The 23,380-nt window shown below is 43.9% G+C and overlaps 2 protein-coding genes across 2 annotated transcripts; one reads left to right on the forward strand and one right to left on the reverse strand.

Moving 5' to 3' along the window:
• Positions 1-780: 780 nt before the first annotated feature.
• On the reverse strand, positions 781-2,478 carry LOC133012228 (E3 ubiquitin/ISG15 ligase TRIM25-like). Its single transcript, XM_061080207.1, has one exon. It carries the CDS (start codon positions 2,476-2,478, stop codon positions 781-783), a length of 1,698 nt encoding a protein of 565 aa, XP_060936190.1.
• A 1,158-nt stretch (positions 2,479-3,636) lies between these two features.
• On the forward strand, positions 3,637-5,073 carry LOC133012229 (CTD nuclear envelope phosphatase 1A-like). Its single transcript, XM_061080209.1, has 2 exons — positions 3,637-3,675; positions 4,348-5,073. Exons 1-2 carry the CDS (start codon positions 3,637-3,639, stop codon positions 5,071-5,073), a joined length of 765 nt encoding a protein of 254 aa, XP_060936192.1.
• The last annotated feature ends 18,307 nt before the right edge of the window (positions 5,074-23,380 follow it).

Raw genomic sequence — 23,380 nt, forward strand, 5'->3', positions numbered from 1 at the left:
CAATATTTAAAGTAAAGTCATGTACTGTGTGAATGAAATGTTTAAATACTCTGAACACATGAAATAAAACACAGAAATTGAATGAATAAAATAAACTCACTGACAGTGGGTTTTCAATTTGTCAACTTAATAAAATCAAATCGGTATAACTTGCATTTTTTTTCTTTTTATTAAATTCCAACAATAGTTAAATAAAAACAAAAACTTTTAAGGAAAGAAATCCTTAATGATAAATTTAGGTCAAAAAAATGAAAAACAAAACAATCCTGCATATGTTAATATAAATTATTTTAATCACATTATCCATGAAATCTAAATGGATTACATGGATAATATGATGACAACTACACCCAATGTTATCCTCTAACAACCAAAGGTGGATTAATACATAGATTATTGATTTATCTTCAGTTCAGGGTCCGTTTGGTTGGAGGTGAAGCACGTGGAACATGGTGACCAGCAAACACTCAAAGACACACTGAAGCTGGACGTTTCCTAACGCTCCATCGTTAAAGCCCGGCTCCATGGCGATTAATCTATCATACCTGAATCAAACAGAGCGTGCGTGCAACACATGAAGGTGAAAACCAAAGCGCTAATCTTATCCAGAAACACCTGACCTTTGACCTTCACTGGATCAGCTGTAGAGACTGTCCATCGTCCTCAGTGTCTCTGAACTGTCATCAGACTCGTTCACTTCACAGAGAAGACTATATTTTCAACAAAAGAAGTTCAAGATTTAAACACCTAATCTAAAGCATTGCTTTTAATGACTCGAGTCTATTTGAGTTTACACACCTCAGCTGTGACTCCATAGCAATAAACCCTAACTCCAGCATAGAGAGGCTGAGTGAATGTGGTGTGGACTCTGTGGAGAAGAGTCATGGTGTCAGAGACGCTGTAGAAGGATAGAACACCTGCACTGTGATCCAGGTACACTCCTATTCTGGAGGACGGAGGACCTGACACTGGAGTCTTGAGGTTGTTGTAAAAAACAGAATAACTGTTTTCATCACAATCTAACGACCAAGATTTATCATTGTGTCCAAATATACATTCATTTGTGTCTTCTGCTCTGTTGATATTCTTGTAAGCGACTGCTACCTCAACTCCTCGTCCTCTCCACTCCACCTCCCAGTAACAACATACAGTCAGACTCTCTCTACTCAGGACCTGATACAAATAATTGAATCTGTCTGGGTGATTAGAATAAGACTGTTCTTCACTTATTACTGTTACTTTTCTGTTTCCCTCTGATAATAACAGATGTTTGTTTGCTGTGTATGGATCCAGTGTGATTTCCTGTGAATATTTTAAGAAGTCAGCTCTGGTGTTAGGCTCTGGTTGTGGCAGTAAAACATCCACTTGAGACACAATCTGTGAAATCTTTGTCTTTGTCTCACTCAGAATGTCCTGTAGTTGACCTATGACCTGTGAAACAGCTGTCACATCCTCAAAGTACCTCAGAGGACGAATACTGATGCTGGATGAGTGTGTAGATTCCCGGAGTGGTGACAATGTGGGGTTGTTGTTTAGAAACTGGTTGTGTTCCTCTGTGTTCGAGAGCTGCTTCAGTTCGTCTTTCCTCTTCAGCTCATTGATCTCCAGCTCCAGTCTCTCCTGAAGCTCATCAGAGGTTCGGTTCTCCACCAGACGGATCAGCTCAGTGTAGATCTTCTCATTGACGGCCTCCTCGACCTGTTGAAGCAGCTTTACATAATTCTCTCTGTCCTGGAGTCTCTGCTGGATTGTTTGTCTCCTCAGCCCAAGATCTCTCTGCCTCTCAGTTCTTTCTTCTGCAGCTTTATGTTCATCCAGAAAGCAGAAATAACAGATACACTGCTGTTCAGTGCGGTAGAGCATCAACCCCTCATTGTGATGGGGGCAGATGTTCTCCTGTAGCTCCTTGGAGGGCTCCACCAGCTTGTGCTTCTTAAATGGGGATGATTGGAAATGAGGCAGAAGGTGTTTTTCACAATAAGAGGCCAAACAAACCAAACAGGACTTGAGAGCTTTCAGTTTTCTCCCAGTGCAGACATCACAGGCCACATCTTCAGGTCTAGCATAGCAGTGATCAGCAGGATCAGCTTGGAGTCCAGTCTTCTTCAGCTCCTCCACTAAATCAGCGAACATGATGTTTTTCACCAGGACAGGCCTTGGTCTGAAGGTCATTCTACACTGAGGGCAGCTGTAAATTATTCTCTTATCCTCATTGTCCCAGTGGGTTTTAAGACAAATCATACAGTAGCTGTGTCCACAGCCAATAGTCACCGGATCCTTCAGTATATCCAGACAGATCGAACAGCAGAATCTTGCTCTGTCCAGTTGATTTTCTTGCTGCACAATTTCACCTGGTGCCAGTGACTGTAGAATAGTCTGTAGCTTACAGAACATAACTTTGTCTCCATGATTATAAACCGTAACTCCAGCATAGAGAGGCTGTGTGAAGGTGGTCTGGACTGTGTGGAGGAGAGTCATGGTCTCAGACACGCTGTAGAAGGACAGAACACCTGCAGTGTGATCCAGGTACACTCCTATTCTTGAGGACGGAGGACCTGACACTAGAGTCATGATGTTGTTGTAAACAAAGGAATAACTCTCTCCAAAATAATGAAGAGCCCAAGATTTATCATTTAATCCAAATACACATTCATTCATTGAGTTCCCTGCTCTGCTGATATTCTTGTATGTGACTGCTACACAAATTCCTCCAACTATCCCCTCCACCTCCCAGTAACAACGCCCAGTCAGACTCTCTCTACTCAGGACCTGGGACCTATCAGTGAATCTGTCTGGGTGATGAGAATAAGACTGTTCTTCTGTCATACGTGTTACCTCTCTGTTTCCCTCAGCAAATAGCAGATATCTGTGTGTGGTGTTTGGATCCATTGTGATTTCCTGTGAATATTCCAAGAAGTCAGCTCTGATCTTGGGCTCCGGTCGTGGCAGGAAAAAATCCATTCGAGGCCTCGAGCTGAAGGTCTGTCTACACTGAGGGCAGCTGTAGATTCCTCTCTCATCCTCATCGTCCCAGTGGGTTTTAATACAGCTCATACAGTAGCTGTGTCCACAGTCAATTAACAAAGGATCATTCGAATCCAGACACAACGAACAGCAGAATCCCTCTCCGTCCAGTTGATTTTCTTGCTGCTCCATGTCACCTGGTGCCAGGGACTGTAGAATAGTTTCACTTCCTCTAAAAAAAAAACAGACCGTTGCTCCTTCTGCTCTTGTTCACTATCCTCTTTTTACCAAGTTTTAACAAACTATTGAAAAGAGCAACAGTACAGTCTTACTGCTTACTGCTACTAGTTAAGCCTAGCTGCCTTTGATGTCAAACTGTCTGAGAACAGATGCCTTTGATGCCACAGTTTTGAGGCAGGTGCCTTTGTTGTCACACTTCAAAGACATTCAAAATGTGTAAATACATTTACTGGCTAATGATAAATTAATAACAGCTTCTCGCCAACATCATTTCAGACAGTAGAGTAACGTCATAGCAGGGTTTCAGTTTCATTCATTTAGCATCATGTTCAACTGATGTCCCTGCCAAGTCCTACCACATTTCTGTCTATCAGATTGTTTTACATCATTTTAACAACAGCTCAACTCTCTATCAACATCTAAAAATGATGCATGGGTAAAGGTCATTACACAGAAAGACACACCATTACCGTAAGCATCAGAAACTGGTTACAACCCCTTGGCAGTCTTGTCATGATATGCCCCGAGACTGTACTGTGAATTGGAAAGTACAACTGACTTAGCCTATAGTGTTTTATATTACAAAAACTAACACACCTTGAAATTGTCTCTACTGTGAGACCTAAAGCTGAAAACTAACAATACTTTCAACTTGCATATCTGTAAGAAATACCAAATATTGAATCGGATAAAGATATGCACATTTATAAAGCCCATTGAGTACAATCCGGTATATGTATATATTGTAATAGTGAAATAGGAACGTTGTATCCAAAAGTAATATCCCTTCAGTTTTGCTAAGCAATATGAGACTTTGGCGAGGCTGACTCTCCTCAAACGCCGCACACGATGAAATTGCACTGAGCCGGTGCTCGACAGCGAGCGGCCCTGCAGAATTTTTTTGGGGGTATTTTTTGTCCGAGGTTCAAACTGGTCACCCCGTCGAGCTAGTGGGAGCTCGGCGGCAACCAGCTGCGTGCTAAGGTACACACAGCAACAGCGCAGCTTCTTTTTCCCCTGTCCACGTTTGTCTTTCACCATGCTGATTTCCTCTGCAGTTCAACCCCCGAGCAACGCTGGGGCAAAACAACCTTGATGACCACCGAGGATTGAAGTTTGACTGACTGTGGGGGTCCGTTCCAGCTCGTTAACATGCAGTGTTTACTCGGCATCCGCAGCTTTCTCAGCGTCACGTGGAGAATATGGGGCTTCATCATGTACATCCTCAGGAAGCACCTACGGACGATAATCCAGTATCAGACGGTGCGATACGACACTTTGCCTCTGTGGCCAATCTCCAGACTCAATGCAAAGAGGATGATTCTGGTTCTGGACCTGGACGAGACGCTGATCCACTCTAATCACGACGGGGTCCTCAGACCCACAGTGAGACCTGGCACGCCGCCGGACTTTATATTTAAAGTCGTCATTGATAAGCGCCCAATCAGATTCTTTGTACATAAAAGGCCACATGTTGACTTCTTTTTAGACGTGGTGAGTCAGTGGTATGAGCTCGTGGTTTTCACAGCCAGTATGGAGATCTATGGCTCAGCAGTGGCAGACAAACTGGACAACAACAGGAGCATCCTGAAACGCAGATACTACAGACAGCATTGTACATTGGATCTAGGTAGTTATATTAAAGACCTGTCTGTAGTACACAATGACCTGTCCAGTATAGTCATCCTGGACAACTCGCCTGTTGCTTATCGTAGCCATCCAGACAATGCAATACCCATCAATTCCTGGTTCAGCGACCCTAGTGACAGAGCACTTCTTAACTTGCTGCCTATGCTGGATGCACTAAGGTTCACTGCTGATGTGCGCTCTATCCTTAGTCGAAACCTCCACCAGCACCGACTCTGGTGATTGGCTGCATCAAGAGTGGCGGGGACTTGTTGACCAGCCTCTTCTTCTCTGCCGGCTTCCTTCCTGCCCTCCGTTCCCACACAGACAACCCGCCAGCCCTCTCTCAGTCCTCTGAGACGTAACCTGAGGAGATGAGGGCTAGGGTGATTAACATGGCATGGACCCATAAAATGCTAAAGTGAACTCTAACAAATTAATATGAACAACTGGTCAGTGTTACACTTTAAGAGTAGTTGGTATGTTGACTGTGTAAACTCCAGGCAACAGAGTTTGTAATACTCTTTTTGCATGACAACTAAATAGAAGAGAAAGCTTTTAGACACGCATAACCACAACCCTTTACTTAATTTATTTTAAGAGAAGACAAAAAGTTGTGCATTATGCTGTATAGGTCAGACTTTGGTTTTGAAGATTAACTTTGCTTGACATACATCAATATGGTCCAAATTCTTGGCCCAATCACAGGTGTAGATGTATCTGTGCTGTGGCGTCATTGGCGTGTGGTAGAAGGTCAGGCCGAGCCACAACAAGCTGCCACATTCAAACTTGAAAGTCCATGTTTCTGCAAACAAGGACAAAAAGCTTGTAAATAGTTGATACATGCAAGAGGCTGCTCTGTAAAGTAGACGTCTGGAGTAATATTTAGAAATCATTCCAAGACAAGATTCTGGTGAATTTCTACCGCTGCACCATTGAGAGCATCCTCACCAACTGCATCTCAGTGTGGTATGGCAGCTGCTCTGTTGCGCACCGGAAATCGCTGCAGAGGGTGGTGAAAACTGCCCAACGCATCACCGGTTCCTCACTCCCCACCTTTGAAGCTGTCCAGAGCAAAAGATATCTGCGGAGGGCGCGCAGCATCGCCATGGACAGCTCACACCCCAGCTACAGACTATTTGCCCTCCTCCCTTCTGGGAGGCGCTGCAGGGTCCTCCGTTCCCGGACCAGCAGGTTCAGGAACAGCTTCATCCCTGCGGCTGTCACCCTGCTGAACTCTGCACCAGTGATAGCAGCCCCCACACACACCTTCTCAAGTAACTATAGTTCCCCCCTCCACCCTGGCTTGGACTGCCACACACCCTCCTCCAACCACTGAACAATTGAACATTTGAACATTTGCACTACAATGTTACTTTTTTTTACTACTGTATTATCCCGCCTATAGTGTATTCATATTTATATATTTATCTTGCTCATAGTGTATTCATCGTTCTTATATCATACAATACCTCTTAATACTGTACTATTCCGTATATATTTCTTACTGTACAGATCTTATTTATTTACATATTCCACTTTAAAAATATGGACAATACTCTGCACTTTTACTGCCGTTTTTGGACTTCTGGTTAGATGCTAAACTGCATTTCGTTGTATAAGTATGTTGCGGGTGGAAATCAAAGGCAGGAGGCGTCGTTCTCAAGTTAAAATTAAGCAGGTTTATTCAGAGGTCACAGGTCAGGAAACTGCGGTGTCTAGCAAATGATCATGCATGGTCCACTGAATCTAATCTAATATAATCGAATATGCTGTTCACATGCCAGGGGCAGCCAACTTCAATAAATCAACGCTTTGTCCTTAATGATATCTGCAGTTGAACCTGTTTCTGAAACTAAAGACCCATCACATAGAGAATTTTAGCTGTGTTTTTAACCATGTAAAAATAAAAAATAAACATTTGAAGGATTCCTTTACACAAAAGGGAGATTATTCCAAGGAATAAGACAATAGTGCAAGTCTAATTAAACAAAAATATAAATGACTAAGAGGTGTGGTAGAATTGGAAAACTAAGGCTATAAATCGAGACCTGGACACAGTGGTTGTGGAAAATAGGTGGAGCACAGCCAAGGGTCTTTGGTGTAAACATCTGTCTGGAGATGCATCATTACATTTTCCACAGAGTCCCATAAAAAAAAATACAAAAAGTTTCACCTGTTCAGCGAACGAATTAGAAATGCTGTTCAAACAACTGCAGTGACTGTGGCATTAAGACAGCTGGGTAGTGTCTGCTGCAATTATGACAGTTCATGTCAATATCAACTCAAAGAACACAAATAATAATTTATTCTTATTTGATTCTTATCGGCCAACGTCTTAGAAATACTTGTAAAAAGTGGGCCAACTTTATCACCATGCGCCAATAGTGAGTCATAAATTATGTTTCGTGGTGAGCGGCCTGTCTGGATAAAGGCTCCTGAATAAATTATGGTAATCTGTGACCAACTGCTTTCAAAAGACAGCAAGTCCTTTGCTGACAACTGGGGCAAATACTATACTGCATATTTAACAGTATTTGTTAGGGAGTGTAACCTGAGCTCTGTGGCTTCACCTTCAGGAACGTCATCCCTCAGCTCATCCAGGAAGTCAATCGCTGGGTTGAGTTGACTGGTTTCTAGGATTCTTTTCTTCTTCAGATTCTTTGGTTCGTGGACATTTCTTGATTTTTAGAGGTATCTCAACGTGGACTTGTGGTGGATGTGTCATTTTCAAGTGTTGTTTGCAGGGGTTGAATTACCGATGACCTCTGCGGTCTGTTGCTTTGGTCTTTGGATTGTTATCACACTGGTGTTCCAGGTTTGGACAGTAGAGGGGGCGGCTCGTTCATTACACTTTGGACTTGCAGCCAACAAAGATAGAGTGTGCTTCATTTCTTTCTGTTGTACACGTCAGACAGTTATATAAGAGGCCGCAGGGGCAGGAACTGAAATTATTACGTGCTCAGAGCAAGTGTTTACTCCGGGATTGGGAGAAACTCAGCCTAGAGCGAGACGGTAATCTTCACCGAAAGACTGCCACCAGAGCACAACTGGTGTTACCAGAGAAGTACAATGCAACAGTTCTGCGACAACTTCACAATGAAATGGGACATCAAGGTATGGAACCAACAACATCCCTCATTCGAGATTGTTTATTTTGTCCACGCATGCAGCAAGAGATAGAGCATTACGTGTCTCAGATTTGTACCGTCCCTCTCACCCCCAATATCAGGACAAAGCCATTTGAATTGATATCAATTGACAAATGTAAAGATGGTTATGAATACATATTGGTGATAGTTGATCATTTGACATGATTTGCACAAGCTTAAGCTTCAACCTCTAAATCCTCCAAGACAGTTGCAGATACGGTGTTTAATAATTATGCACTGAAGTTTGGATTTCCTTTGAGAATCCACAATGATCAGGAAGGCAAATTCGAAAATCTGTTATTTGCACAGCTGCAGAAGAACTGTGGAGTGATCGGCTCAAGAACCACACTGTACCACCCAGAAGGGAATGGTCAAATCGAACGCTTTAACACAACACTGCTGCAAATGTTGAAGACGCTCACTGAAAAGCAGAAGTCAAATTGGAAAGAGTCACTACCTAAGCTCATTTATGCATATAACAGTACGCGCTGCGAAGTTACCAGATTCTCCCCATTCTATCTCCTATTTGGGAGGTCACCGAGGCTACCTATTGACTTGGTTTGACTCCTGAGACAGGAACTTCAGAACATCAGGAATATATGAGAAGATGGAAACAACAGATGCAAGAGGCATATGAGATTACAGCAGGAAATGTAAAGAAATGCGCTGAGAGGAGCAAGAGAAACTATCACTGCAATGTAAGGAGTTCTGTGCTGCACGAGGGTGACTGTGTCCTCGTTCGGAATCTGACACCCAGAGGTGGGACGGAAAAGCTTCGGAGCCACTGGGAAGATTGAATTCATAAAGTCATCCGTCAGGTGGGAAAAGACACGCTCATATATGAAGTACTGATGGAGCAAGGTAAAGGAAGAGGAAGCAGTACAATACACCGTAATCTCCTGTTGCCATGTGACCACCTACCGCTTGAGATCCAGCTAAAACCTGCAACATCAACCAGGCAAATAACAGCTCGGACCAGCAGAGACAAGAAGGAACGTCACCAAGAAGATAATCACAGACAGAGAGGATGCTGACGGGGAACTCATAAAGCCCTCACAAAATGTGCAGCATCAGTACCAGGTAGGGATGAGCTAGTACAGCATTATCTGTATCTGTATCTGTTAACCATATGAATTATCCGTATCCGTACTCGGAGTGGGCGTGGCCTAACCCGGAAGTGGGTGTGATTTAACCCGGAAGTGGGCTGGTTCAACATAACTTTCTTTTTTAACTTTTTAAATTTATTTCCACACCAGGGATGTGTGTGTGTGTGTGTGTGTGTGTGTGTGTGTGTGAGATGCGAGGGACGTTCACTGTCTCCCGGAGAAATGAACACCCTGTGTTTTTAGCATAGAAAGACGTGAATTATATTCGTTCACAAGTCATACAGACTGGTTTTGTTATTTTCACTTTACATTTACACTTAAAGTTTAGTGCAGTTTAATTGTTTGCCGTGATAATTCACGTCTTTCTATACTAAAAACACAGAGTGTTAATTTCTCCGGGAGACAGTGAACGTCCCTCGCATCTCCAGCGCTCCTCTACTGAGCCAATGCAGGTCTCGTGAAACATTTTCCAAAGACTCGTACCCGAAGACCCAGTCGGGAAATGAACGAATCATTTCTGCTTCCTTGACTGAGCCTATGGAACAGTCCCGATGCGCAGTGAACCTGAGTGACTGAGAGACAGAGAGCTGTTCTGTGAGTGAGTGAGCAGAGCCGTGTGTGACGGATGGAGCGCTGTGACGCTGTGTGAGGATTTTCATTCAGTCCGAGTACAGATAATGACTCCGATTACTCGTATAATAATCGTACTCGGCAAAAGTGCTTTATCCGTACCGGATACTCGTTTCAGCCGAGTATCCGGCTCATCTCTAGTACCAGGACATACCCCAACTGCAAGAAGCTCAAGACAGAGGAGTTGCGTGGAATGAAGATGAAACATTAGGCCAAGGGGAGAGAGTTCAAGAAGAACTTGCTTTGGGAGAAGAGAACAAGCACCGCCGTCACCTGTTCGGAGTGAAAATAACAGAGAAACTGAAACAGGATTCCAAGGACCGGTGAGAGAGAGATGACCTCCGAGGAATTCATATATAACCAGCTAGGCAATCCAGTTTGTTACAGCACTGGACCCCAAAGCAACTTCAGGTACTGGTGCCCGCCAGGATCCTACAGAGCAATCCAAGGAACAAGTACGTGGATGGCCCCGGTGCAGCAGTTTAGCTAGCAGCCTGTTGTTCCTCACCAAGAATGCATATATAATGCATTAATGCAATAATGTTCCAACAAGCTTTATGCGATGATGAGCTTTCTACAAATCAGAGGGTTTGTACGTAGACCACCTGTGTGGACCATTGCAAAATGGAACAGTTGCATTATATGGCGTTGCTGACTACTTATAAACATTGATATTTGATGTTACTGTTGGCTTTGATATCGAGACGACATCTGCGTTGAAGGGGAGTGTGTGGTGGATGTGTCATTTTCTACTGCTGTTTGCAGGGGTCAAATTATCGGTGACATCTGCGGTCTGTTGCTTTGGTCTTTGGGTTGTTATCACACTGGTGTAATGACTCACAAGTCTAAACCTGTTACACAACACGAGACGTGTCAGGACATCAGGGTGAATGTGACGGGAACGATCCGGAGTCAAGATCTGATCAATTAATTACTATTTTAGAATATAGGACTAGATGGCAAATATCCCATGTGATTATCAGTTTGTGTGTGAAGAGCACACACACACAGTGAGTGAAACACTCAAATATGCAGTTCTGTAGTTGTGACATATTACTTGTTCAATAAACGGCAAAACAGCCTATCTGGTGTAAATAATGGCATTTTAACGAGAGTTTTCCTCCATGACCAAAAAAAGTAACAATGCAACAATAACACATTCGATATAACAGATGCCACCTTTCAGCAAGCCAGTGGTCCATTTAGGCTTGGTGACCTTTTAAGACACCTTGTGAAGGATGCCTACATTTAGATAAGCAATTACCTGTAAATGATTAGCATAATCAGTCTTCAATTCAAAACAGCTATCTTGTTGATCGAGGGTTTGTCTGATCTGTCTTGATCAGGGGTCTCAAACTCAAATTACCTGGGGGCCGCTGGAGGCAGTATCTGGGTGAGGCTGGGCCGCATCAGGTATTCCACAAAAAAAAAAACTTTGCTAAAAAAATCCAAACTTCTCTAATGTCATCACTAACAGTTATTTAACTTCAATGGGTTCTTCTGAACATGAATAGAATATTGAAGAACACGAACAGTTCTTGTAAACATGGCTTCTCTTGCCTACTTCTTGCTGCCAGAGACCTGGCAGCGCTTCCTCTCACATAGCTGAGCCACATTTGGCTTGAGGGAGGAAGCAGTTGAGACCCTCAGTATGGCTTGAAGATGATCATCAGTAAGCCTGGACCTGTACCTGGACTTATTGAAGTTCAAGGTGGAGAAGAGCTTTTCACACAAATATGTGCTCCAAAAAAGGCACATGGTCCGCTTGAACATTCGGGAAAGCTCAAGGAAGCTGGGGTTCAATTCTCACAAAAATTGCCCCAGCTTGTCTTCCTTTCCACTCACCTCCCTGAACTTGGCTTTGAGGTCAGAGTTGCACTGCAGGCCAATGAGCTCCATTTGAAGCACAGGAGGGGCATCTTGCACATCAAAGGAGAAGGGATCCGCAAAATTTTTGTAAAAGTCGCTCTGTGCGTCTTGAAGTCTGCAAATCTATGATCAAATTCCTCCTGTAGCCTCACATTTTTCTATACATTTTTGTGCTTACTTTGTGCCGGCGTGTTGGCTTGCCTGCGTTCTGGGACTTATTTGAGCAGATCCGGTACCTCTCGTATCGAAAAAAATATGAACATTAAAAAAAGTTTTTTAAGAAATGATTAAAATAAAATATAACAATATAATGTAATCACTAGAAAATTACGGAGCCCCTGTTGACATCGGTGGATGAATTACTAATTTGTGGCCACGCAATAACAAGATAATCTAATAAATTATATATAAAGCTTTCTTTACAACAGCATCACAATTCCATAAAATAATAACAAATGTAGACTTCTAAGATGAACCAAAATAACTAGCACATCGTCATGTACAGTCTGTGGCTCGGTGCGTAAATGTCACCACCAGAGGATGAGGGAATTTAAATCATTAAAATTCATCCACACATATCAGGTGTAAATAATAATGTAAAACAGCCCAGACTGTAAAATGTAGATATTAGCTCAATGACGTGTTATAAACTGCTGCGGTTTAGAATAATCTGTCTGCGTAAAGAAGCTCCCAAAACCTCACAGCGCAGCGTGTGCGTAAAGGAGCCGTGGTGTCCCTTGAATTTGCCTTCAATTTTACAAATTGTGTGTGTGTGTGTGTGTGTGTGTGTATGTGTGTGTGTTCCGTTCCGCTGGACACAGAAGTCGCCTTTGCTCATGACGCCACTTTATTAATCACTGACATAAAGACTGATACCGTCACTGCAGTATAGCCTAAATAAGTCCCACTGCATTGTAAGTGGCATGTGTGTGCTGTTTTAAGCGGCGTTTTATGTGCGTTCCGGGACCTGTGCTCGTCGTACCTGCGCTGTGATATGTACTTAGCGTTCCGGCACCTTGTGATTTATAAATGAAGCACTGGATACATCATGACCTGCGCGAAAGAGGGCAGAAAACTATGAATTTCACCCTCCTACACCGCACATCCAAAGCCACTCTTTTCTCTCCCGGCTCTCACTCTCACACGTACACACACACACACGACCCCGCCCCCCATGTCACTCACTTGCATGCTGCGTTCACTGGTCAGGCACACAGTAGGAAACCAGAACATCATAACATTGTCCCACACAGCAGCTAACAGCGGAGCTGCTACAATGTTTGTGCGGGCCGCACTAACATTAAACTTTCATATTAAGGTGGGGGCCACAAAATATCGTCCCGCGGGCCGCAATTGGCCCGCGGGCCGCGAGTTTGAGACCCCTGGTCTTGATGGACTGGATGTGTGATTAATGAAATGTGAGACGGATCAGTTGCACATCAGCAGTTTTCGTGGTGTCAGGCCAGCTGTTGATGCCATTTTTTGTTATTGTTATATATATGGACATTATTAACTCTGATCTTTCTCTCTCTGGTCACCAACATCCTCTTTCTCCCTGCTTCCTCATTGCTTCCTCTCAGCTCCTTCCTTCCCTCTTTCACCATTTTTTTTCCTGGTTCAGTTGAAACACACCCCTTATTTACAGCCCAATGGAGCGGTATCAGACTCATATTCTGACTAGAATTATGACAAGTGTATGACAACTAGGGATGAGCGAGTACAGCATTATCTGTATCTGTTAACCATATGAATTATCCGTATCCGTAGTCGGAGTGGGCGGGGCCTAACCCGGAAGTGGGTGTGATTTAACCCGGAAGTGGGCTGGTTCAACATAACTTTCTTTTTTAACTTTGACATTTTTTTATGATTTTTTTATTTTTTTTAAATTTATTTCCACACCAGGTGTGTGTGTGTGTGTGTGTGTGTGTGTGTGTGAGTGAGATGCGAGGGACGTTCACTGTCTCCCGGAGAAACGAACACTCTGTGTCCCCAGCACAGAAAGACGCGATCCACATTCGTTCACAAGTCACACAGACTGGCCTTGCTATTTTCACCTTACATTAACACTTAAAGTTTAGTGCAGTGTAATTGTTTGTCGTGATAATTAAATGCCAGTGTGATAATAAATGACAATTTCAAACCATACAAACTGTCATGTTGTACTGTATTTAATAGAGGTTTACTTTACTGTAAAGTAAGTGTAAATGTAAAGTGAAAACAACGAAACCAGTCACCATGACCCGTGAACAAATACAATTCACGTCTTTCCATACTAAAAACACAGAGCGTTCACTTCTCCGGGATACAGTGAACGTCCCTCGCATCTGCAGCGCTCCTCTACTGAGCCAATGCAGGTCTCGTGAAAATTTTTCCAAAGACTCGTACCCGAAGACCCAGTCGGGAAATGAACGAATCATTTCTGCTTCCTTGACTGAGCCTATGGAACAGTCCCGATGCGCAGTGAACCTGAGTGACTGAGAGAGAGAGAGCTGTTCTGTGAGTGAGTGAGCAGAGCCGTGTGTGACGGGAGGAGCGCTGTGACACTGTGTGAGGATTTTCATTCAGTCCGAGCACAGATAATGACTCCGATTACTCGTATAATAATCGTACTCGGCAAAAGTGCTTTATCCGTACCGGATACTCGTTTCAGCCGAGTATCCGGCTCATCTCTAATGACAACTTCAGGCTAACAAATCATGGCACCGCAAGAACTTTTACACAAATACACATACTTATAATACACACACTCACAAATTTGTGCATGTATGTGCACATAGATCAGATATAGATATATTTATGGAAGCTTTGTCCCCCCCCAACACCCACACACACTGCTTGTTGGGAGGTATGCCTTGCTGCTGTCATGTTGGATTTGCAAGGAACACTCTTAAGTCAAGTGGTTAAACACAGGGAATCATTTATAAATATTGATTCTTTCCATGTAATGTAAAATTTATTACAGGGATGATCTTTAATCCAAATATTGACTTGTTCCTAGCAGCAGCCGTCTGAAATTACTGCAGGGACAGCTTTCAGTCCAATTACAGTGCACCGTGGCAAAGTGGAGTCTGGAGCTTGACAGAATGACAAAAATGGTGGGGAGTTGACTTGGGAGAACACATTAAGTACAGTACAGTTCCAGCACCAGATTGAATGTCACGAAATTTGAAAGGGAGACTGCAATTTCAACGATTGGAATCAGTCTTGCAGAAGAAGTTTGAACGTCCTGTGTAATTTTTTTCTTTTCCCACTTGTTTCAACATTCAATATATCAGGCTTAATAACAGGATTCATGGTGACAGTGATAGGGAAGATAGAAGAGACCGACCTGAACCCGTAACATTAGAGGTTTATGATACTTGTCCACCAGGATGTGATTTTTTAAATGGCATTTATGCAGTATTGCTTTCACTAAAAAATGTAATGACATATGAATTTGAGATGGTTTTAAATAATGCAGGCATTATTAAGCGTCAGCAATCATTTATATAGTTGTCGAGATACAAAAAAGTGGCGAGAGGAATTGAAAGTAAAACGTGACAGACAAACTCTTAATGCTGCAAGTTTGTCCGCAGTGGTGAAAGGTAACTGAGTATTTTTATTCAAGTGCTGCCCAGTTTTGTGGCTGTTATACTTTCCATTAGTGTTTTACATTTGATGTTAAACGTCTTTTCTTCATTTTAGTTTTAAGTGTTATTATAAATATTGGAATTTTACTCCTTTACATTAATCATCAGTCATCACAGTTCCCTTTTTTAAATTATAGGTAATAATTATTATTTTTGTACACCATGTAAGGGGGCTTGAGTCCTCTTGAAACAGCTACAGGTTTGATTCTGATCTTGCCGTTTTCTGGATGTCTTCCCTGCCCCTTTTCCTCCTATCAAAAAAATCCGCAAATGTATTTGGAAGTTTTCATTGTGTCAGTTTTTTTGTTGTAAAACTGAAAATAAAAATCTATCTTTGGAACAGGCAATGTGCCTTGCTCCTTGAGGCCACTGGAGAAAAATAGCAATGCAACTGCATCTGCTAAGGACCAGTGGAGACAAAAATTAGCTCATTACAAAAGGCAAAGAAGAGACTATACTCAAGCAGCACAAGGTTAGACTCAGTTTTAATTCAGACTTATTTTCAATTAGTATTTTCTAGTTTGGAAAACTTAAAGCGTGAGGACTCACTGGTTGGTTAGAGAATGCACATGTGTTTAACTTCTCCAGCTGTGATAAAGAACAACACAGAGCAGAGAGTTTTTCTGGGGACAGTGAAGGAGACCGTTCCAAATGGGAATAGCCATTCATCTGCAACGTATTCCAGATAGTTCCTCTCTGTCTTACACTCCTTTGTATACACACCAGATGCTATTCATACTTTAACTCCAATAGGTTGAGATATGGGAACTATCTGGCACATGTAATGGGAAAAAGTGGACCTCATTGAGGAAGAGATTTTGAGTAGCGAAGCATTAAACTTGCAAATGTTTTATGCCCTTCTCGCCAATAATCATAAATGATGCTCGAGCGCAAGCATCCTTTCAAACCCCAAGCCTCTGGAGAGATGACCATGTGGAAGATATAAAGGAACATTTTATTACAACTTACTTGCAGGTTTCCAAATATCTCATTTACAACCATCTGTCTGTCTGGAAATCCGCCAGTCTGAGACCCCAACTAATCCCCTTTCAACCACTGTCCAACCAGGCCAGCTCTCCTTGACTATTGTCCATCCTCCACCAATCGTTTGTCTGTCACAGACGGTTCTCTGAGGGAGGGCCCTGTCCTTTATGTGGCACCACCAGTTTTAAATATGTTAATGTGGGTCAAAAATATACTCTGTAATGAAATCATTTTTATGTCTCAGCATTGAGAGAGACTCGCCTCTTATTCTCAAATGCATCACTTAAATTATGTCTTCAGCACCTATGTTTTTCAGGTATTGACAGATATTCAACTTCAAATAACAAAGTCATATTTTTATGAAAGGGTTTGTTTTTTACACTTTTCTTTTGACTGCTGTGATTATGTTACACTGTTTTGTCTTCATTTTATTCTTAAACCAGTTTAACAACATCAGTTAAAGAAGGAACATTAGATTGCAAGAAATAACTATTTTGATGTTGTTGCTGTGAGTGCACTAACTGAGAAAGCAGCAGGGAGAAGTAAACATTTTAAAAAGATTAGAGTTGTATGTAAACAAAGCGGTGAATCACTAAGACTGCTCTTATCCCTAGATAGTAGAAGACAGAGGAATGATGACATTATCTTGTTTGAAATGTGACAGGTGAATTTTTCACAGGTTTTATAAAAAAACCTCTCATAAAAGGATTATCATAATGTTAGCATACTTTAGGGACATAGGGACTGCAACGAGATATAAGCAGACAAAACAACATTTTGGATAACTCGTAAATCAAGGATACAAGCACTGAGTGCTGAGTATTTAACCCCTTCGTTTTTAAGACTGGTTGATCAGTAAATTTGCCAATCAAAGTTCCTTTGTTTAAAATCTTAAATATATACTCTACACCAGTGGTTCCCAAACTCTTTACTGTCCCGTACCCCTTCAGACATTCAATCTCCAGCTACGTCCCCCCAGTTTTTTTTTAATGTTTGAAAATCATTAATAGTAGTAATGTAGGCTCTGTTTCATCTCTGTTCAGATGACACTGATCAACTCATCAGAGGCTCATTCAACTGACTCAACGTGCAGCCGGCGTTCAGCTCTTATAACGGAGGCTTTGCCTCAAGCTTCCAGCAGATCAGTCCTTACAAAGTAGCAATGTGTTAGTGGGGAAAATAGCACAAGACTAAGTGAAAGTGTCAAATGTCAAATTGTTATTCTGACCAAAGAGGGACTTTGTCTGTGTCAAATCATGACGGGAGTAAAGGTTCCTGAGGGGGCAGTGCACGGGACTCTCAAACACTTTGCAAGAACTGGATCAGTTGCCTCCAAAGCACGATCAGGCAGAATAAAAGTGGCCAGCTAACAGATCAATACCTCCAGCTTTGTTCTCTGAGAAATAGAAAAGCAGCTTTATCTCAGATACACAAATTGGCTAATTAAGAACGCAAGGCTCCAATCAGCAAGAGCAGTGTAGAAAGAAGGCTTTTTAACAGCAGTTTCTAAATCTCATTAGGAGAAACAAGACAATACACTGTGTGAAGATATATGACTATTTTCACAGAGGAGGACTGTAAAAAGTCATAAGTTTGAGATTTATGGCAGTAACGGATGGACAAATGAAAAGAAAAGATCTGACACACGTTTGTGACAAGCTTAGAATTAAAAGTCTTTAATTTTGCTATACTATTGCATTCCCATTCTAAACCTGGGCTCTTTGCTTCACCTTTGATAACAATGGTCGCAGTTGTCTTTATTAATGTGTAAATGTGACCTGGGCTCAATCAGTTTCTGTTCTTTTGCACCCATTTTATGTCAATGTTTTTCATAAAATGTACCTGAACTTGCCTATTCCTCTTAGCGTTTGTGGCTTATTTATAATTTTGACTTGTTTATTTAACTAACGTTATTTTGTCATACATTGCATATCAGCTATTTCCCTAGATCTGTTAAACAATTGACACAATCTTCAAAGCCAAGTTCACAACTTTTCAAAATATCAGCTCTATGCTCCGTATAAAGCATTTCAGCAACAAAACTAACATTGTGCTTATACCTTGAAGACAAATTGCCAAACAGGAAGTGACTAAATGTCTGTATCCATCTGTTATGGGGGAATACAAATAAACAATTATTAGTTCTGGCCTGTGGGTGCCCAGTTGCCAACCACTGCTGTAGATTATCTGAGGGAGACATGTTGAACTCAGTCCATGGACTTCCTGTTTAACGATGCCCCACCCCCACAGACTTCAAGGTTGTTTTTGCCAGTTTATTCAAAGTTTATTAATATTGAACGTATTGCGAGTTGAAATCACACCAAATTTGACACCACACATCCTTTGGCGCCTAACAATTTATATACCAAGTGTAAAGTTTCTAAGAAGCATGGTTCTGGAGATTCCACGTTCAAAAGGACAGACATTTGTCAAGTATATACACAGATCCCCAATAGCAGCAAATGAAGAGCTGCTACTTAGACTGCTCTTTGTTGATAAGATTTAGCATTGGAGCTTTGCAGATCTGAGCAGTTTTCCAGCCTCAGTGTGAGATCTCGGTCATTTACTCTGTTATACTGCTTAAATTCTGGACTCATAATGTGATCTTATCATGTAGAATCTGTTGGATTATGAGCATATCCTTATCAAATCATCACTGCAAGTAAAGTGCAGAGTATTTTCCCATTTTCTTCTATGCAATGCAAATTGTTTCGTATTTAGTTATGGTGGTTGGAGGCTACATTTCCAAATTCTCTTTCTAACCCCACAATAAAAAGGAATCAAAGGCTACTGTTCACTTTGCTCCTGGGGAAGAAGACGACAGCCTTCACGCGGCCTTCCCTGTGAGTAACAAGAGATGGTGCAAGACCAACTTGTGAAACGAATGTCGCCAACCAAACAAAGAGCTGGCAGGCCAAGGAACGGAGAAGCGCCCCACTCAGGACGCACGGTCATCCCGACCGTCGAAAACCATGGTCTTCCAGTGCTCCAACTCAACGTCGAGGGCCTCACCACCGCCAAACTCGAAATCGTACGTCACCAGGCTGATTCCAATGGGGCAGCGGTTGTACTCCTGCAGGAGACACACTGCACTAACAATAACATCCTCAAGATGCCAGGTTTCCATCTCGCTGGGTCCATTCACAGCAAGCAGCACGGAGTGGCAACCTTCGTGAGGACTGAACTAACCTGGTCAGCCACTAGCCAATCCCCACCAGGCTCCAACATCGAGTGGCTGGTTACTAAAATCCATGAAACTTCAGTCATCAACGTATATAAGCCCCCACCATCAGAGCTGTCTGCTACGTCACTCCCGCCCATAACTGCCCCCGCCATCTACGCAGGTGACTTCAACTGTCAACACACAGATTGGGGTTACAACTACACAACATCAAACGGAGTGGCGCTGAGTGAATGGGCCTCCAACACCGATGCCCTGCTACTGTACGACCCCAAGGAGCCGCCAAGCTTCTTCTCTGCACGCTGGAACACCTCTACCAACCCGGACCTGGCCTTCGCTGTGTGCCGGAGCAATGACCCGAAACCGGAGAGACGCGTCCTAGACAGGTTTCCCCGCTCACACCACCGACCGTCCATCATTAAAGTCCCATCCCTGGTGCAACCGGTACCAGGGAAACCTGTCAAAAGATGGAACTTTCGAAAGGCCAACTGGGAGTCATTTTCTCAGGAGACAGAAAGAAGGATTGCTAGTCTGCCAGAACCTGATGCAGCCAACGTGGACACCGCCTATGAAGCCTACTGTAAAGTCCTCTTAGGAGCGGCAAAAAAGACCATCCCACGCGGCTACAACAGGAACTACATCCCTGGCTGGGACAAGGAGTGCAGCCGCCTCCTGAGCGCCCACCAGAGGGCTATCTCCAGGGAAGATGTGGATGCGACTGCAGAAGCACTGCTTCAGAGACTGGACACCACACGCAGAGACAGATGGACTGAAGTTGTTGAGTCAATTGACTTTACCTACTCTAGTCGGAAGGCGTGGCAAACCATCAACCGGCTAACAGGCAGATGCACAAAGCCCCCAAGCTGCCCAGTCACAGCAGATGCCATCGCGTCCGAGCTCCTGAAAAACGGTCGCTTCCCAGACGCAGACAAAGATGTTGCCCGTCTGATAACGCAGGAGGTGACTTCCCTCTCCAGGGTGGCCAGTGCGGATTCCAACCTCTCAGGAGAATTCACAGCAGACGAACTCAGTAAGGCCATGAGCAAGCTCAAGCCAGGCAAAACTCCAGGACGTGACAACATCCACCCAGAGTTTGTTATGCACCAGAGCACAATAACATCCAGCTGGCTCTGTGCATTCTTCTCATCCTGCTACCAGAGATGCAAGCTGCCCAAGATCTGGCGCCGTGCTTCTGTAATCGCCCTGCCAAAGCCAAACAAACCTGCGGAAGACCCCAAGGCATACCGACCCATATCGCTGCTCTGTGTTCCATTTAAAATCCTGGAAAGAATGATCCACTGCCGCATTGAGCCAGTGATTGACCCACAGCTTCCACAGGAACAGGCCGGTTTCCGTCGCGTTAGGTCCACAGTGGACCAGGTTACACTTCTGTCTCAAGACATCGAGGACAGCTTCCAGGATAATGAGAAAGCTGGGGTAGTGTACCTGGACTTGACCGCCGCGTACGATACCGTCTGGCACCGCGGACTTCACCTGAAGCTGCTGAGGACAATAACCGATCGACATATGGTGAAATTCATCATGGAGACGTTGTCTAACCGCAGTTTTGTCCTACAGACCAGCGATGGCCAGCGCAGTAGGCTAAGAAGACTACGGAACGGTGTCCCACAGGGCTCGGTCCTTTCTCCGATGCTGTTTAATATTTACATCTATGATCTACCAGACACAGCATCCAGAAAGTACGGCTACGCAGACGATCTCGCAATGATGCTGAGAAGACCCACATGGAAGGCAATGGAAGACGGTCTCAACCAAGACATGGTCGTCCTAGTAGCCTACCTACGAAAGTGGCGCCTGCAACTCAGCACCGGCAAGACTGTTACAGCAGCATACTATCTCTGCAACAGAGACGCCAAGAGGGAACTGGAGGTATACACCGACCACAAGCGCCTGGAGTCCCAGCAAGCGCCTAAATACCTTGGTGTGCGTCTGGACCGGACACTGACCTTCAAACAACATCTCGAAGATGTCCGGGCAAAGACAATATCAAGGGTCGCACTGATCCGTCGCCTCGCTGGCACAACCTGGGGAGCCACTGCCAAGACACTACGGGTATCCACCCAAGCCCTGGTCTTTTCAGCAGCGGAGTACTGTGCCCCAGTATGGAGCAGAAGTCCACACACAAAAATGGTGGATGTGGCTATCAACAACGCCCTCCGGATCATCACTGGATGCCTGAAGCCTACCCCAATCGTCCTGCTGCCAGTCCTAGCAGGAATCGCACCGGCTGGCCTACGACGAGAGGCTGCCACTCTCGTCCTGGCAAGAAAAGCACGGAAGCATGACTGGCACATCCTCCATGACACCACAGAGACAGCAGCTCCTCTGAGCAGACTCAAGTCCCGCCACCCTTACAACAAGGCGGCACAAGAGTTGCTCCGGTCCACCACTGAGGACCTGTCCAAAGATGGATGGCTGGCGGCAGCTTGGAAACAGGAGTGGGAGAGGGCTGGGCCAACCCAAATCCACCACTACATCTTGGATCCAGGAGATGGAGCCACAGGAGACCTTCTTCCACGCCGGCAATGGACTCTGCTGAACCGTCTGCGTACTGGGGTCGGTCGGTTCAAATCTTCAATGAAGAAGTGGGGCCTGGCAGACAGCGCTGCATGCGAGTGTGGTGCCCCTGAACAGACTGTCGAACATATTATGACCACCTGCCCCCTACACAGACCACCCTCGGAAGCCGGCCTCTTTGACGTGGGACCAGAGACAAGGGCATGGCTACAAGACACTGAGTTGGACCTCTGATGTTACACGAAAGAAGAAGACTTTGCTCCTAATTATCTGGCTTACTCTGACTTCCTATGGGAAAGGTGAGCTTGTATCCCGGGTTACAAGCTCATGTAAGTTACCTCGATACATTTCAGCACAGCATGCACAACTCGGATAACCCCTGTTGAGCTCTGAACCAGGCTGCTCTGTGCTGCGTTGCTCCCACAGATTTTCAAATTTTTCCTCCAGGAGAATATCCAAGCTTGTGAATCTGCAAAATGTAAATCCTAGCAGGGTGTCTGCTGAAGCTCTGTGAGGAGAGAGCAGACGCTGCGCCCCCCCAACGGCACCTCCCGCCCCCCCGGAAAGTCAAGTTAGTTATTTTGTATTTTTTAATATAGCGCCAGATCTCTACATAAATCATTTTAAGGTTACATTTCCTATTAAACAGGTCTATAGTTTGCATTTCTGTCTCGACATGGTCGCGCGGTTAGAGTTCTCCTCTGCTCTCTGTATCGCGCACGGAGGAGTTCCATCCAGATGCGCGCACACACTGACATGTTCGCGCACACAGGTGAGCAACCTCCCACCAGCGGACAGAGAGCATACATCTGAAAACGTGTCGCATGAACCACCTGAGAAGCAGTTAAAAATGTCCGCGTTTTTTAAATGCTCCCAGGTGGATGATGGTAACACCCACTCTCCTGTGAGTAGCAGCCGGAGCAGCTCTCCTGCTCCGGGTCCGAGTTCAGAGAAGAGCCCGAGTGCTGCACGTCCTGCCCCAGACAAGAATCTGCTCAGTCACCACCGGATGACAGGTTCTGATAGGGGCTTGATGGCTCAAATATTTTCCACACTTGAATTTGAATAATTTATAACCACAAACTAGTTTGAGCCTGTACTTTTACACCTGCATATTTATTTGTTTGCAGGCAGAGGCTTAATAGAATTTATTTTCTATAAAAAAAAAATCACGATATTGTTTAACAAGCAATGTTTTATGGTTTCACTGATATAAGTGAAACCTACAGGGGATAAGACAACAACATTTCGATCACGTGCCACTTGTCACATAACACAAAGCAGGATGTATCGGAGCTTTGTCTCATACATTTCATCAAAGAAAGCTTTTCCTTGCATCCCGTCCCTGCGGAGCTCTGAGTGACATAAGAGATGTGCCAAGTTCACATGTTGAGGGGGAGCAGCCTAGTTTCTCCCTTTAGGTTTGAGTTGAGGTTTTTTTTAACAGACTGGCGGGATTAC

Source organism: Limanda limanda, chromosome 10 (assembly GCF_963576545.1).
Source record: "Limanda limanda chromosome 10, fLimLim1.1, whole genome shotgun sequence".
Classification (NCBI taxonomy): Eukaryota; Metazoa; Chordata; class Actinopteri; order Pleuronectiformes; family Pleuronectidae; genus Limanda; species Limanda limanda.